Here is a 14,864-nt window from a genome sequence, read left to right on the forward strand (position 1 = left end):
AATTTGTGCAACAACAATTAAAATTTTCCTCCAATTGTAATACATTCTTATTTTCAATATAGGGCACATGGATGATACACTCATTAATCTAGGACGTGACGTAAACATAAATGTTTTAAGTTCAATTATTGGTCCTTGAGATTTCTAAAGTATCTTATGGACAGAGGCAGAGAGAGAGGGGGTTAGGATAGCCACGATCCCCCTTGAATTTTCAAAAATCTCTCATTCCTTTTATAATTTTTGGAAAAAAAATAATTAAAAATAATTTTTTATAAAACAGATATAAATTGAAATAATGGTCTCCTTATATTTTTACTAAAAACATATAACTTGATCGGTGTATTTTTAATGTTCTACTTGCACTATCACGGTTCAGGCATAACCATGAGGAGCTTGTTAAATGGTATAAAATATTACTCTTATCATCGCGCGCGATCGCACTATCACTGGATCCCTTGTTCTTTTTTGTTCCTGTCATCCATGAAGACAAGAAGTGCATTAGTGATGACAAAAAAATGTGGATCAACGCCATTTTTTGGCGAACGTTCCTAGATATCATTTACATGGTGCACTTTGTAGTGAACTTTTATATTGAGAAGAACAAAGATAAGTCAAATCCTACAAGCGCAAATGAGTCAAACGGTCAAAGGTACAAGTTTTGGAACTTCAGCCAAGAAGAAAAGAAGTTGTGGATGTTGTGGATGTGGTTCATGTTCCACATTATAGTTATTCTTCCCATTCCACAGGTAATACAAAAATTAACTTTTTCAGCTGGCATTTTGCATTCGTTAATAAAATCATTTTATTAATTTGGAGCACCAGGTCAGATGTACTCTGAGCACATTCACATGGAAATTAATTGCACAAAATCTAACATAATTCAACCAATTTCATGTTTCTTCTACATGCATAAACAATTTAATTTTATTATCAATAGCTTTTCATAAAACAAAAAACTATTATCAATAATATACATTACTAATATTTGATCAATACTCATAAATTAAACTTGCAAATTAACTCTAACAACTATAAATGCACTCTCTTAAAGACACAAACTAAACTGAATCTTATATACTCAAAACAAGCTCTTAAATATGAAGCTACAAAGTAACACTTTGATAACCTAAAGCTCAATATACTCAATGGTACTCTCATGTTGTTGGAATAAACAAACTTTTAAATAATCACATTCATGTGGCAAGTTTTAGTTAGCTCAATTAATGAAGTCTCACCAATTAAGAAATTTGGAGTTTGAACCATGCCCATACTAAAAACTAATTAGTGTTTTAGCTTAATAATAAACACCAATTATCATGAAATGAACATTATAAGTTGAAATTTTATCATTTATATATATATATATATATGATAAAATTTTGGCTGCGCGTGAGCTAATTTTTGGCTTCACCACCACTACTTTAAATATTTTTGACACACTGTGCCAATGTTTCTAATTAACTTCTGTTTCTTAATAGTATGCCTATAGAATAATACTCTAACATGTTATTTTTGTAGACTTGAGTTAGATCAACCAGTAAAGTCTTTTGTTGTCAAATAAAAGATTTTGAGGTTCAAACCTTGTTTATACCAAAAATCGATCGATATCTTGGCCTAATGATAAAGATCAATTATTTTGAAATTGATACCATAGGTTGAAATTCTATCATGTAAAACTAAAAACAAACAAACAAACAAAAAAACCTAACTTTCAATGGACAAAGAATCTTTCTTCTTGGATAAGGAACGTTAAGTTACTTATTTGACAACAAAAGTATTTTCCAACAACAAAACTTCAAATATATTAGTAGTAAATAAAAATATAAATTTGAAGCAAATTCTAATACATTCATAGTCATTAATTTATTTAAATTAATGTTGTCCTACACATTATTAGATTTCATTATTATATTTTATCCATTGACTCTAAACACGAGAGTTCTTGTAATCCATTCAGGCGTTAATGTCAAACGTACTTTCAGAAATGAGACGCGCGAAATATACAAATAATGTAACAATCTTGAACGTTGTTCTTCTTATCCAATATGTGCCAAGAGTTCTTCAAATCTACCTATCCTTGAAGGAACTGGAAGGATCGGTTATTCCCATAAAGATCAGAGCTTCATTCAATTTCTTTCTATACCTCCTGGCTGGTCATGTAAGTTTTAAAGTTTGCTTACATAGTAATTTCTTTTTCTTTTTTACATTGGCATATTGAGGATGACTTATTTATATTTTATATTACTTCTTTTTAAATTCAAAAATAAAAAATATTTTATAGAAAATAAGTGGAAGCTTCATATTTATACAATTCTTTTTCTCTCTTATTGATATTGTTGTAATAGGTATTTGGAGCCTTTTGGTATTTTTTCTCGACTCAACGACTGACATCTTGTTGGCGTGAAGCGTGTTTACATCAAGGTGGATGCGTCCAAGGTTCTTTTAACTGTGACCACCGTTTTGGAAATCTTTCTGCTTTACATGATTTCTGCCCTATTGATTCAACAAATACAAGTACCTTTGATTTTGGAATATTTCACGAAGCCCTTAAGTCCGGGATCTTAGAGTCCACAGATTTTCCAAAAAAATTAATTTACTCTGCCTGGTGGGGCTTGCGAAATTTAAGGTTTGCACATACCCTTTACTATTCCATATATATATATATATATATATATATATATATATATCAATTGTTACAACAAGTAAAGGGACTCGATCTCTAGATATTCTCGTAATAGAAACTAAGCAATATCACTGAGTCACAAGAAGTAAGGGACTCGATCCCTAGATCTCCTCGTAATAGAAACTAAGCAATGTCATTGAGTCTCAAGGTTCATGACAATTTGTATCTATTCTTAATTTTTTTTTTCATGCATTAGTTACTAATATAGTTATTAGTTCTCCTAGATTTTATTAGTAATCTCATTTAATAAAAATATTATTCTATTCTTTATTTCTTACGTGGTAAAATCGTAAACCATAATCACTCGTCCTCACACATTTGTAAACCATGAATTGCCTAATAAACATTGGATCACAATAGAAAGAAAATATTTAATCCATGAATTGTTTATATATAAATATCTGAGTTTTTCACTAAATTTTTATATATATTTGGATCTTCAAAGAAAGAAACTACAAGTTTTTTTTTTTTCTTTTAGTTTGCTACTAATGGAACTAGTTTGCTTTTATCCTGGAGATGCTCTGGTATGTTTTGTTCTTTAACTATATATATATATATATATATATATATATAGTACTATAAAAATTACTCTAAACCAAACTCAAGATAAATATATTAGGTATGTGAGTTCCACTTAACTCAACTAGTAAAGTTTCTCATCATTAAATAACAAATCTAGGGTTTGAATTTTGCTTACGACTACACCAAAAGTTGATTGGTATCTTGGTTTAATAATAAAGAGTCAAAGTTTGTTTAGACCCCTTAAACTAAATTGTTTAACCTAATATATTAACCCCTTAAACTAAATTGTTTAACCTAATATATTAACTAAGTGATTACTTAGATTAATTTTCAGATCTAAGTTAAAACAAATAAATCATATCATGCAAAGTTGTAGAAAAGTAAATAACACCACGATATGATTACCTAGGAAAACCAATGAAACTGACCTGTTTCAAAGTAAAAACCTAGGGAGGATTTGATCTAGTTATACTCAAGGTAAACCAAATCCACTATAAAAGAATTGAGGTTTTTACAAAAAATTTAATCCCAAATCTAATGCTATCTCATGTAGTAACTTACTGACACGACCACAGCCAAGCTTTGAATCCACGGACTCCTTCTCTTCTTGGATTAAGAGCAACACAAGCACACCCTTGCTTGTGACTTTGAGATCCCACTCAAAGGTTTCAGATCACCATCAGTAGTTGATCTTGAATGCAGCAACTAGTTCTACCAATCCTTGGTTGTAGTTTAAGCTCCGGTAGAATCTTATGTAGCTAGAAGGTACAAAACCTCTCAAATCTCACAAAGAGTAACACATAAGTTTTCCAAAAGTCTTCAAAACGTAGCTAGGGTTTTCTTTTTATATGTGTAGAAGTTTAAGTGAAACCCTAAACGTTTTTGTTGTGATTGGATTGAAAGAACCTTCTGCAGAAAACCCTATCTACGATTTTCAATCGGGCAGGTCTATTTCTTGATCGGTCGAGAATGATAGAACTTGAATTCTCTTTTCTGCAATCAGCTGGACTTTGTAATCTTGAAACACACTTATTTAAGCACATTCTAAACACTTGGACTAGACTAATTTTGCTCTCAATTTGCCAACACATTACAACCATGATTCTAAACATTTAGTCTAAATCTTTAGAAGTAGAACCTAACAAAGAGTAAGCATCATGGAGTTGAAGTCATAAGTTGAAACTCTATCTTTTGTGTGTATGTGTGCAACCTAGTAAACAGGTCGGGTCAGCTTTCATTCAGGTTCTAGTTGATGCCCTACTGCATTACAAAATTTCGCTGGGTAAAAAACAAGTAGTCTATTATTTTCTTATTTTAAAAGTTAAATAATATATCAATTTTTAAGTTTACATAATCAAAAGTTCACTAATGATATCATCACTATAAAAGAACAAAAAAATAAATTGCAAATACCCACACACAAAGGCCAGCATATGTTCACAGAGTAAAAATTCAAATGGTCATCACCAAATCCACTATAAATATTTTTGTGATATAAACTAACAGACTAGACCTCCAATACAAGTAATAGATATATCGTATCCGAACTTTCTGCTCCTGCTATAACTATTGAACCAACCTTTAGTCTTCATAGTGATTTGGTGCCGCAAGTCGATTGCTAACCGTCAAACTAATCTCTTGGCCACTTCAAGGTCACTTGAAGATTTTAGTGTTTCCTTTATGGTTTCAACAACACATCCAATAAACTCAGTGATCTTGAAACTCTCAACCTCTCAAAGATGATGAAAGGGAGAGGGTTGGAAAGTAAAGAACATTCTCATATGAATTGTTTGTGTATTTTTTCGCCATCTTCCTTCTCAGCGACTTAGGTTTGATATTGGGGTTTTATATTTGTAGGCTTTGGGCTAGAAGTGGCTACACAAACTAATCTAGAAGCAAATCTCGAAATTTCCATACTAGGGCATTAGTTGACCAAAAGTCTTTTGCGCTGTTAAAAATATATTAGCCCACATATTCAATAGTTCCAAGCCCAGTCACACTTGGTATACAAGTCAAGACATATTTTTGTATTAGTTAATTAATCATAGTTAATGTGTGGTTAGTCTAAGGTTAAGCCTATTATAAATACCCTATATTGGTTTCATTGTAACATAGGATATGTACTTCACGCATATATCAAAGATGTAGCCCTTAATGGTTTCTTCCTTGAACGTAGGTTGTAAGACCGAACCACATGATTCATTGTGTTTTCTTGTGTCACTTTTTTATGTTTCTGATTCTACATCTATTTTTTATCTTCTCTAATTTATTTAACATGGTATTAGAGCCAACAATCTTGGCCTCTAGAAAAATCTTTGTCCCTATTCCAAGCTTTTTCTTGCAAGCCACCAGACTATGGTCTCCATAGCAACTCCATGACTTAGTCTAGATCTATCTCCGTTGCTAGGCAACCTCAAACATGCCTCTGCACCCTCCAGTATGCGCCTCAACACTTGTTTCACGTGCCTCACATGCCATTGATATTTGCACATCACGTGCCTTCTTGAGTTCCACGCACTATAAACGTGGTCTGCCTCTAATGACATCATCAATGATGTCATCATTTGACATGTGTAGCTCTTATGTCTTGCCAAACTAGGCTTCATCATGTCTGCTTGCTAGCTTCTTTGTGTCATCGCCAGTAACCACATCAACCTTCTCTCTTTCTCCCTTCATATTATTGTTGATGTCATCAATACCATCAAGTAGGGATGGCCATACCCATTAGGTAATGGCTATCCAACCCTACCTGATCCAAATGTTTCAGGTAATACTCGGTTCTTCATGGGTAGAGCTTAATCGGGTAGGATACGGATATTACCCGAATTTTTCGGGTAGGGTATGGATATTATCCAAACCCGACCCGTAAAAAAAAAAAAAAAAAAAAAAAACCAACCTCTCTTATTGTCACTTCCCTCTCCCTGGCATTAAGATTAGAAGGGTTGTAGTCACCTTGAGCATTTCCCATCAAATCCTCGAGCAATTCAAGCTTCTGGGCAACCTCGGCCATGTCTAAAACTCGAACTTGGTAACCTAACACAGCTAAGAGCTCGTCCATGCCACCATCTTGTTGTACTTCCTCTTCCCAACACATCTTGGCTTTTCCAGTACTTGAGCTGCCAGTCATGGACGAGTCAGGCAAGGGTTGGAGATCTCGTCGAACAAAACCCTCATTGAGCTGCCAGTCACAGACGAGTCAGGCAAGGGTTGGAGATCTCGCCGATCAAAACCCTCATTGATCAAAACCCTCGTCGATCTCGCCGATCAAAACCCTCATTGATTAAAACCCTCGTTGATCTCGCTGACCTCGAAATCCGTTGACATCGCTCCATTCTCGTCTACTATCCCCATCCTTATCAACATGTCCATCTTTGGTGGCTTCGGCGCTAGAGGAAGAGGCGGCGGTGGCGGAGGAGGAGGAGGAGGAGATGACATCGCTCCATTCTCTCTCTATCACCCTGTTTCTTTCTCGAGAAACTGTGGGGAAAAAAGAACAGATATATCATAAATATACTATGAGATGAGAATTGAGAGAGAGAGAGATGAACGTAAACGGTGCAAAAAAGAAAAGAAAAAAGAAGTTGCTGTATTTGGATTTATTTTTAATAATAATAATAATAATAAATTAAATGGGTTTCGGGTAGGGTATGGATATCCATGGATAATATATTCGGGTAAGATTCGGGTATGGATACTAATGCGTATTGATATTCGGGTATCCATGGATAAACTTTTCGGGTAGGGTATGGGTATACCCGATCCATACCCTACCCATGGCCATCAAATCAGGTTGACCCAAACAAAACAACTGACCTTAACTATTTCTTGAATCGGTTTCCCTTTGAAGCGCTAAACTGGACCGGTCCAAACTAACCATTGACTTTGAATCATCAAATTGGGTTGACCCAAACCAAACAACTAACCTTAACTCTTTCTTGAATCGGTTTCCTTTTGAAGCACTAGATTGGACAGGTCTAAGCTAACCGTTGACTTTGAATCTGCTTACTTAGACAAATGGCTTGGACTATTGACTTTTTTTTACGTTAACCACAAGCCGAAATTTTTCGACCAGGCATATCTTACTCAGGTTTCCCCATAAATTTAATTTTCGAGTCTGTTTCCCCATTTAAGACTCATAAATTACTTAATTTGCCAATTTCTCATTCTTTTTTTGGTCTCGTATATGGGAAAAACTTGCCAATTGTGCTTCATCATTATGTCATTTTCGCTGATTTTGTTCAAGCTGTTAGGGTCATATTTTCATGTGTTGGCATATCCTTTCACAAAACACACTTTACTTGTAATTAGGTAGTTCTAAATGGTTTCTAGAATATCATGAAGTATATTTTACAAACTAGACATGTGGTATTATTGAAGATATAAAGACTGCAACAAAAAACAAGTGAAGAAAAGCTAAAAAAGTGAATCTCGACACTAGCTCAATACTAGCATATATCGATAATAAATAAAGAACCTTGATACCTCTCGATCTATCGAGCTTCGCAAATTCAAAATTTTCAAATATTTTTTCAGCCCATGATGACTTGGACTTCTAGGGTTTCATTCACTTAACTTTTTGGGGATATGAAAGCTTTATTTTAAAGTCATCACAAGACACAAAGACTCAATTAGAAGATCTATACACTTATTTTGAAGCTACTACGTTCTTATGTGCCTTAGAGTTTTGTAACCAAGTGCTTCATTCTCTACAAGTGTATTGAAGAACTTTGCATCCAACAACAAGCTTCAAGTTGCTAGTAGTTAGTCACATACTAGGATCTGTGCAAAGGGAAGAAGTCTTTACAAAATTAAGACCAATTGGGAATTGGCATAAGGATTCTATCATAGGTAGATACTTTTGGATAGACCAAGTTTGGGGTAAGATTCCTTGTACTTCTTGATTTTGATTAGTGATTTTGAATGATGACCTAAAAAACACTCAGTTGGGTTTCTGTCTTGTGAGAAGCTTTCCTCATTAGTTAACAAATTACCGTGTCAATTTATTTTTTGTTGCACTCTAGTTTATTTGGGGATTTGTTCAAGCCTTCACGATTTGCATATAATTTTGTAAATTCTCACTTTATTTAAAGTTATAAATTTTTAAGATTAGTTTCTCAGACTCTCATACATTATAGTTGTGCCATTTTTGCAGTTCTTTTGGTTCAAACCTCCAAACAAGCACGTACATATGGGAAAATGCCTTTGCATTTGGAATTTCTATCTTTGGCCTGTTATTATTTCTTTATTTCTTGGGAAACTTGCAGGTAAGTATCCAATCCTTTTCCTTTCAATTCTTTTCTTTTAAAAATTGTTTAAGTGTCCTAGTTGTACAGTTGAGAGAGAGAGAGAATCACCTTTTTTTTAATATAATTCAATAGCTACAACGATAGGAAATGATGGATTTAAAACCTGGACCTCTTATGTATGCCAAAGGACAAAAAATAAGAAATAATAAAAAATTAGAAAGAGTAAAAATTAAATGAAAGATACAGATTCTACTTACCATGATACCCTAGATTTCCTCTACATAATAACATCTAAACATTAATGTTCCAAAAATGAAAGTCGTTCACAATATGGAACCATCTCAACGACAATATTTTATACCCATATCACTCAAATTGATTGAATCCATCAATCCCTAGTATACCCAATCCAACCATTTCTTTAGATAAATAGAGAGTTAGGTTTCATAATAACATTTTATAGATAGCAATGTGATTCTAAATCTTGGAAAATCAGAAGTAATAGACAGAGCACCAAGCCACCAGCCTACTCATATTTCTACTATGTACTAATGGCAGCCACATCTGGCTGACTTAAAAGCGGATCAGGCAAAACTTGATACAATTAAATCCCATTAGATCTACCATCATGCACTCTTGGTGCAATGATCACTCTACAAGTATAAGTGCTTGTGAGGTATGGGGGGGGGACAAAGGTCGGGGTTCAAGTTTCCAAGGAGTATCACATACAAATATACTTAGATTAGACTAGAGTAGAATTTCTATCTTGTATTTAAAAAAAAAAAAAAAAAACCATTAGGTCATTTAACCTAGAGATATACACATTATTTTTATTTTGATAAATAATAGAACTTAAAAACAAAAACAAAAACAAAAACAAGAAGAAGATAACGGTGATATTATTGTTTTTATTGTCATTTGCCGTTGTTAGTACTTAGTATTACTATTGTGATTGATGCTTAAATTTCTTTCAGTCCACAAATTTTTGGGATGGTTTAATTTTGATCTTTTTTTTTTTTTTTTTTTTTTTTGAGTCCTAACTCTTTTGAAGCATGTTTCTTTGTATCCTTGTCTTCGTTAGCTTAAATAAATAAATAAATAAAATCATTTCAACAACTTAGCTAACAAAAAGAACGCACATTACGAAAAAATTTACTCTCAAAATAAGGAAATTTAAATAAAATTACTTTAACCAACAACTTAGCGAACCCAAAGCATATTTCTGCTTGTTATTGATAAATAAATAAATATATATATATGTACTGTGGGAGGGACGAATCTCTCACCCCAAGAAGGAATTGTCCTATTTGGAAATGGCGTTGAACCTTAGGCCAAAGGCTTATAAGACATGAGTGGGAGACGTCTCTCCTCGATGTGGGATTGAGCAAAACCTTGAGGATTAAGGCTCAAGGTCATTTCCAAATAAGACAATTTCTTCTTGGGGTTAGAGATTCCTTTTTGGGGTTTAAGGGAAAACCCCACCTTCCCCGAGATTGGACCTTTGAGGCCGATGCCACCCGAGTGCACAACGTACAAGCATATGGCAATTTTTGAGACCACTACTACACATGTGTAGTAGTGGTACACTCATCCTTAGGCCAAAAGCTTATAAGGCAAAACCTTGAGGATTAAAGCTCAACGTCATTTCTAAAGAGGACAATTTTTTCTTGAGGTCAAAGATTCGTCCCTCCCACATATATATATATATATATATATATATTGAGAGAGAAAAAAATTATTTTCCAAGGGACACATGGCATCATTTGATCAGTCAAAAATGTCTTAATTGAATTTAAAATAACATACGACAACATTTAATTAAATTGCTTGTATTTTAAATTAAATCTCAACACGCGTCACTGTGTAATTGGCTCTTAAGCATTCTTTGGAATTTTTATTTAGTGACACCAGGCAAATTTCCAATAATCTATGAGTTAAGATAGTGTAGCCTACCAAGTAGTATATAGTACTTCCTCTCAAAAACCAGAAAAGAAAATAAAGAGTAGTATATAGCACCCTATAATCAGCCATTTTGAACGCACTCCATGAATTTTGTGATCTGACTTGTCAAATCATAATTGGCTGAAATTATTGATCTCTATAGTAAAGAAATAGGATAGACTCATGGAATCAATACTCGCTTGAGGAGAGACTCCCTTAACCACTCTATCGGTATACTTTAGGACACACTCAGAGGACCACTCACTCCCTCTAGGGAAAGCTAAAAAGGCTTGCACCAGAAAATGATTTAAATTCATTTCACTACACTGATTTCCTTAAAAGGATTAATATAGCAATATAGGTAAACTTATAGAAAATATAAATTAAGGATTTTGTTAATAAATGCCTTGAGGGCAGAGATTAAGATGCATTTAATGTTATATTAAATAATTGTATGGGGGCAAAAAACAGACACAAAGGCCCAAAAGAAAAAGATTGGGCTCTGGGGACAAACCCACTACAATTAATTTGTAGATGGGTATAGCGGACCAACACATAGGCTCTTGATCCAAAGGGCTGAATTCAGAGAAAAAGATCTAGATGGAAAGAAAGTAGAACTAGCAAGAAAAATGGAAGTGAAAAGATTATATTGATCTCTCCTCTATCAGTCCAGGGAACTTGTTACAGTTCAGGGTTATAAGTTCTTGAGTTATTTCACTCCAATCTCTAGGTTATGATCCCTGTTCACTGGGATTTCTTCCCCTTTTATACTAGTTCCCCTCTCACTTTGACCCTCCACATGAAGGGTGCTTGATCTCCCTTAAATACTTGTCCCTTTCCACCTTTGGAGGAGGTGCTAAATGAGCCACAAGCTATCCTGGTATTGTTCAGGTGTCATTCAGCCATTACTGTGACTGACACAGTTGGTATGGTGCATTCAATGCGGAGGTGATGGGTGCTTTCTTGACAAGATTCCCACTCTTTCTCCTTCTGTATTGGCCATGATTGCCTCCTACAGTTCATGCTTCCAAGCTAGGGCCAAGGATCCTCTTATTCATTTTGGGACAGTCACATCTGAGACACTTTACAATAATATTTATACATTTTAAAAAAATAATTTGTCCATGTAAACTAATGAATCATTAACATACGTATTTTATTTTTTGAAAAGCTTGCGTTAGAATTCATAATTGAGCATTTATTAGTATTTGACTAATGTCCTTAGAGCACTCATTAATTAGACCCATAAATTAATAGTATTAGACATTAAATAAGAAAATTAGATAAACTAGTCTTGGAACTCTTTACTCCAAAGTTCAAACTTAACCATCTATGAAATTAGTGGGTTCTAGTTAGCTAAATTGGTAAAATCTCTAATTTTTGAATAAAAGATCTGGAGTTCAATTATCGCCTGAACCAAAAACTAATTAGTATTTTGGTCTGATGATAAAGAGCTATTATCAAAAGCGGATGTCATAAGTTGAGACTTTCTCCAAAAAAAAAAAAAAAAACAAACCATCTATGAAATCCATGACAATTATTGTTTTTGGTCTTCATCAAAGATTCTATGAAAACTGTTTTTCCCCCGAAAATCAATGATAACTTAGTATGCCATGTGCATGACCACCATCAAAGCTCTCCCCCCTTTTTATTTTTTAAAAGAGAATTATTATTTAGCTATACTTCTCAATTTTTGGGTATTGGACTTTTTTTTTTAATACAGTTATTTCAAGAACACAAACAAAATGTTCTCAAATTAGCATGCCAACTTACACATAGGTCGACCATAATTTCCAATTTTTTTTTAATGTTAATTTTGGAATGTTGGGATTTTAGTTTTTTGGTTGCATCCATAGTGTTTCTCAGAAAAATACCTAAAGAATTTGTGTGTAGATGAATGAGATGTTGACATGCTGTATACTTGTATAAACAGACCGTTTTTTAATTTTAATGCCTAAATATATACTGTAAGATATTCCGAATTGAACTTACTATCTACTAACGGAATTGGGACAGGTTTACATGCAGCGTGGTGCTACAAAATCACTTAAAATATCTGAAAGTATTCTGAATGTGGAATCACCCGTAACCGTCTGATCCTGTTGTTGAACCCAAGACAACTTCTATTTTACAAAGACTCTGATTGCTGATGCTTTAAGAAAACTAGTTCTGAATCTAGCAGGAGTACCTGATATTGTTATTGCAAAGCAATGGTTTGTTTTGATGTCTTTGCTGTTTTCAGATTTGTTTTTCTAGTGATGGAGTTGCTACTTGTTTGGATTCTGAAAAATAATGGCAAAATTAGGAAAAGGACAACGTGTGAATTCTGTTTGATGAACGGCATTAAATTCAATAAGGACTCTGTTTGTGTGTAGTTTATTTACACCTTTTGTAATACTAATCCGTGTGATGTGATGTATAAGATTTGTTATCTGATCTTATGGGTGGGTTTGGCTCAGCTTTTTGATATTGTGCTTTTTGAAAAAGTGTGGTATGAAATTGAGTTTTTTGATAAAATTGAGTATTTGGTAAAAACTATTAAAAAGTGTTTTTTGAAAAAATAAGTGTTTAGCTAGCACTTACAAAAGTGACAGTTTGAATGATAAATTACCAAAAAGGACAATGTATATATAAAGGAATTTATTTCGTACTTAAATCAACTACTTCATAATACTTACCAAAAAAACTACTTAACAATAATAACAATAATATTAAATATATATATATATATATATTATTGGTATTATTTTAATAATATTATTTTGCAAGAAAGCTTCCTTTTTCACTCTTTAACCCCCCACCACATATATCTGACCACATTCTCTTTTTTCATTTTCTCTTGTCATTGTCTTTTCTCTTCATCTTCATCTTCCTTTCTTTTCTTTTTCTTTTTTTCTTTTTTTTAATCTTTTCCCTTGTTGTGCTGCTAGAGCTCTCAAGTTTTTGTTCCTCCCTTATCATCTTTAGATCTTCGTCATCGTTTGTTTCATTCACCTCCTCAGTTTATCAATTTTCGTAAAGGAGAGGAACCTGGAGCTGCACCGTTGATCAAGCTTGTTTGTGAATTTGTGATCTGCTCTGGTTCTCTCGGGTTGTTGCTGCAATCTTTGATTTGTGGTGCAAACTTTCATCGTGTAAAATTGTGTTATAAGTAAAGGGATAAAATTGGGTTTTTAAGAATAACTAGTGGGCAATTTGGGAAATCTGCGCAACCTTTTTTTTAATTTTTTTTTTTAAATTACACATACTAACTATAGATAGGGTATACCTTTCAAACATAGAACTACAATATGATAATTTTATGACACTTATTAATTCCATTGTGATTCGTTTTATAAGGCATTTACCTCTCTCACGGATTGCCTTACACAGCATTTTTGCTAATTTTGATGATTTGGCAATTGCCAACATCACATTTACTCATATTTCTGGTTCTCACTCTAACTTTAATTTTCTCTTTCAATTCCTGACATTTGGGTTTGTGTATGTTTAAAAGAGAGAACGTTTAAGGTAATTCTTTCTTTAATTCTTTCCAAGTGAGTGTTGGTAGCACTTGCCACATTACAAAATTCCGCTGAAGGTAGCAAAAATAGTCAAAATACCTCATAAAGCAAAGTAGCAAACCGCAATAGAGGTTAATGCCATATTAAGCAAACTAAAAGAGAGATATGGTATGGATGATATAAATTGCTTAATAAAGAATTCTTGAATAACCATTAAGCTAGTACTCACTACATCAAAAATATTTGAGAGATGTTATGTCTATAATATTTTTACAATGTTTTTACAACAAATCACAGGTGATTAGTTGTTATTGGTTCAAATTTGAAACTAACACTGAGATTATTTTTTTGCCCTAACAATAACAACCAGTAATAACCTGCCACTTAGGATTTTTTGTAAAAATGTTGTAGACATATCATTTCTCAAAATATTTTATTAATAAAAAATGTAAATCCATTGAAAATATATATTCACTTTAGATGAAATTAGTGCTTGTGAGATAACATTTAAGACGTGTCATTTAGAGATTTTTGTTGTGAATGCAGTGTTATAGACTACTAAAAGAGAGTCACATTAATTCCTTCTTTTTTTCTTTTCTTTTCTTTTTTTTCATTCTCATCTTATTTTTAGTTATTCCTAATATTTTTATATTTTGACATGATATCATAACTATGTCTCACATTCTTAAATGCTGAGGTTTAAACATTAGAAATTGGAACTTTTATTTCAGCAAAAAAAAAAAAAAAATGCAGTTTTTACATTGTTTTATATAATGTTATCTTAACTTTATTTTGTTAGGAAGTCTCCAAGTGGGGTCTTTTTAATTTATTGCACTACAACGTCCCAAGGTCAATCTTTTAGTCAATTGTGAAAAAAAAAAAACAATAAAATAAATAAAAATTTTAGTCAGTTATTTATATATTAAAATAATTGTGTGTGTGTATATATATATATATATATATATATAT

The 14,864-nt window shown here is 32.9% G+C and overlaps 1 protein-coding gene across 1 annotated transcript; it reads left to right on the forward strand.

The window, feature by feature from the left end:
• Nucleotides 1-563: 563 nt before the first annotated feature.
• LOC126704655 (cyclic nucleotide-gated ion channel 1-like) lies at nt 564-12,789 on the forward strand. The gene is made up of 5 exons (XM_050403688.1): nt 564-746; nt 1,958-2,158; nt 2,346-2,626; nt 8,358-8,469; nt 12,409-12,789. Exons 1-5 carry the CDS (start codon nt 564-566, stop codon nt 12,487-12,489), a joined length of 858 nt encoding a protein of 285 aa, XP_050259645.1. The 3' UTR covers nt 12,490-12,789.
• The last annotated feature ends 2,075 nt before the right edge of the window (nt 12,790-14,864 follow it).

Source organism: Quercus robur, chromosome 11 (assembly GCF_932294415.1).
Source record: "Quercus robur chromosome 11, dhQueRobu3.1, whole genome shotgun sequence".
NCBI lineage: Eukaryota > Viridiplantae > Streptophyta > Magnoliopsida > Fagales > Fagaceae > Quercus > Quercus robur.

Excerpts from the sequence above, each read along its gene's own strand:
- LOC126704655 (XM_050403688.1), top strand. The coding sequence starts at position 564 with ATGGTGCACTTTGTAGTGAACTTTTATATTGAGAAGAACAAAGATAAG. Across the intron at positions 2,627-8,357 it reads TGGGGCTTGCGAAATTTAAG|TTCTTTTGGTTCAAACCTCC; the intron begins GTTTGCACATAC and ends CCATTTTTGCAG. Across the intron at positions 8,470-12,408 it reads ATTTCTTGGGAAACTTGCAG|GTTTACATGCAGCGTGGTGC; the intron begins GTAAGTATCCAA and ends GAATTGGGACAG.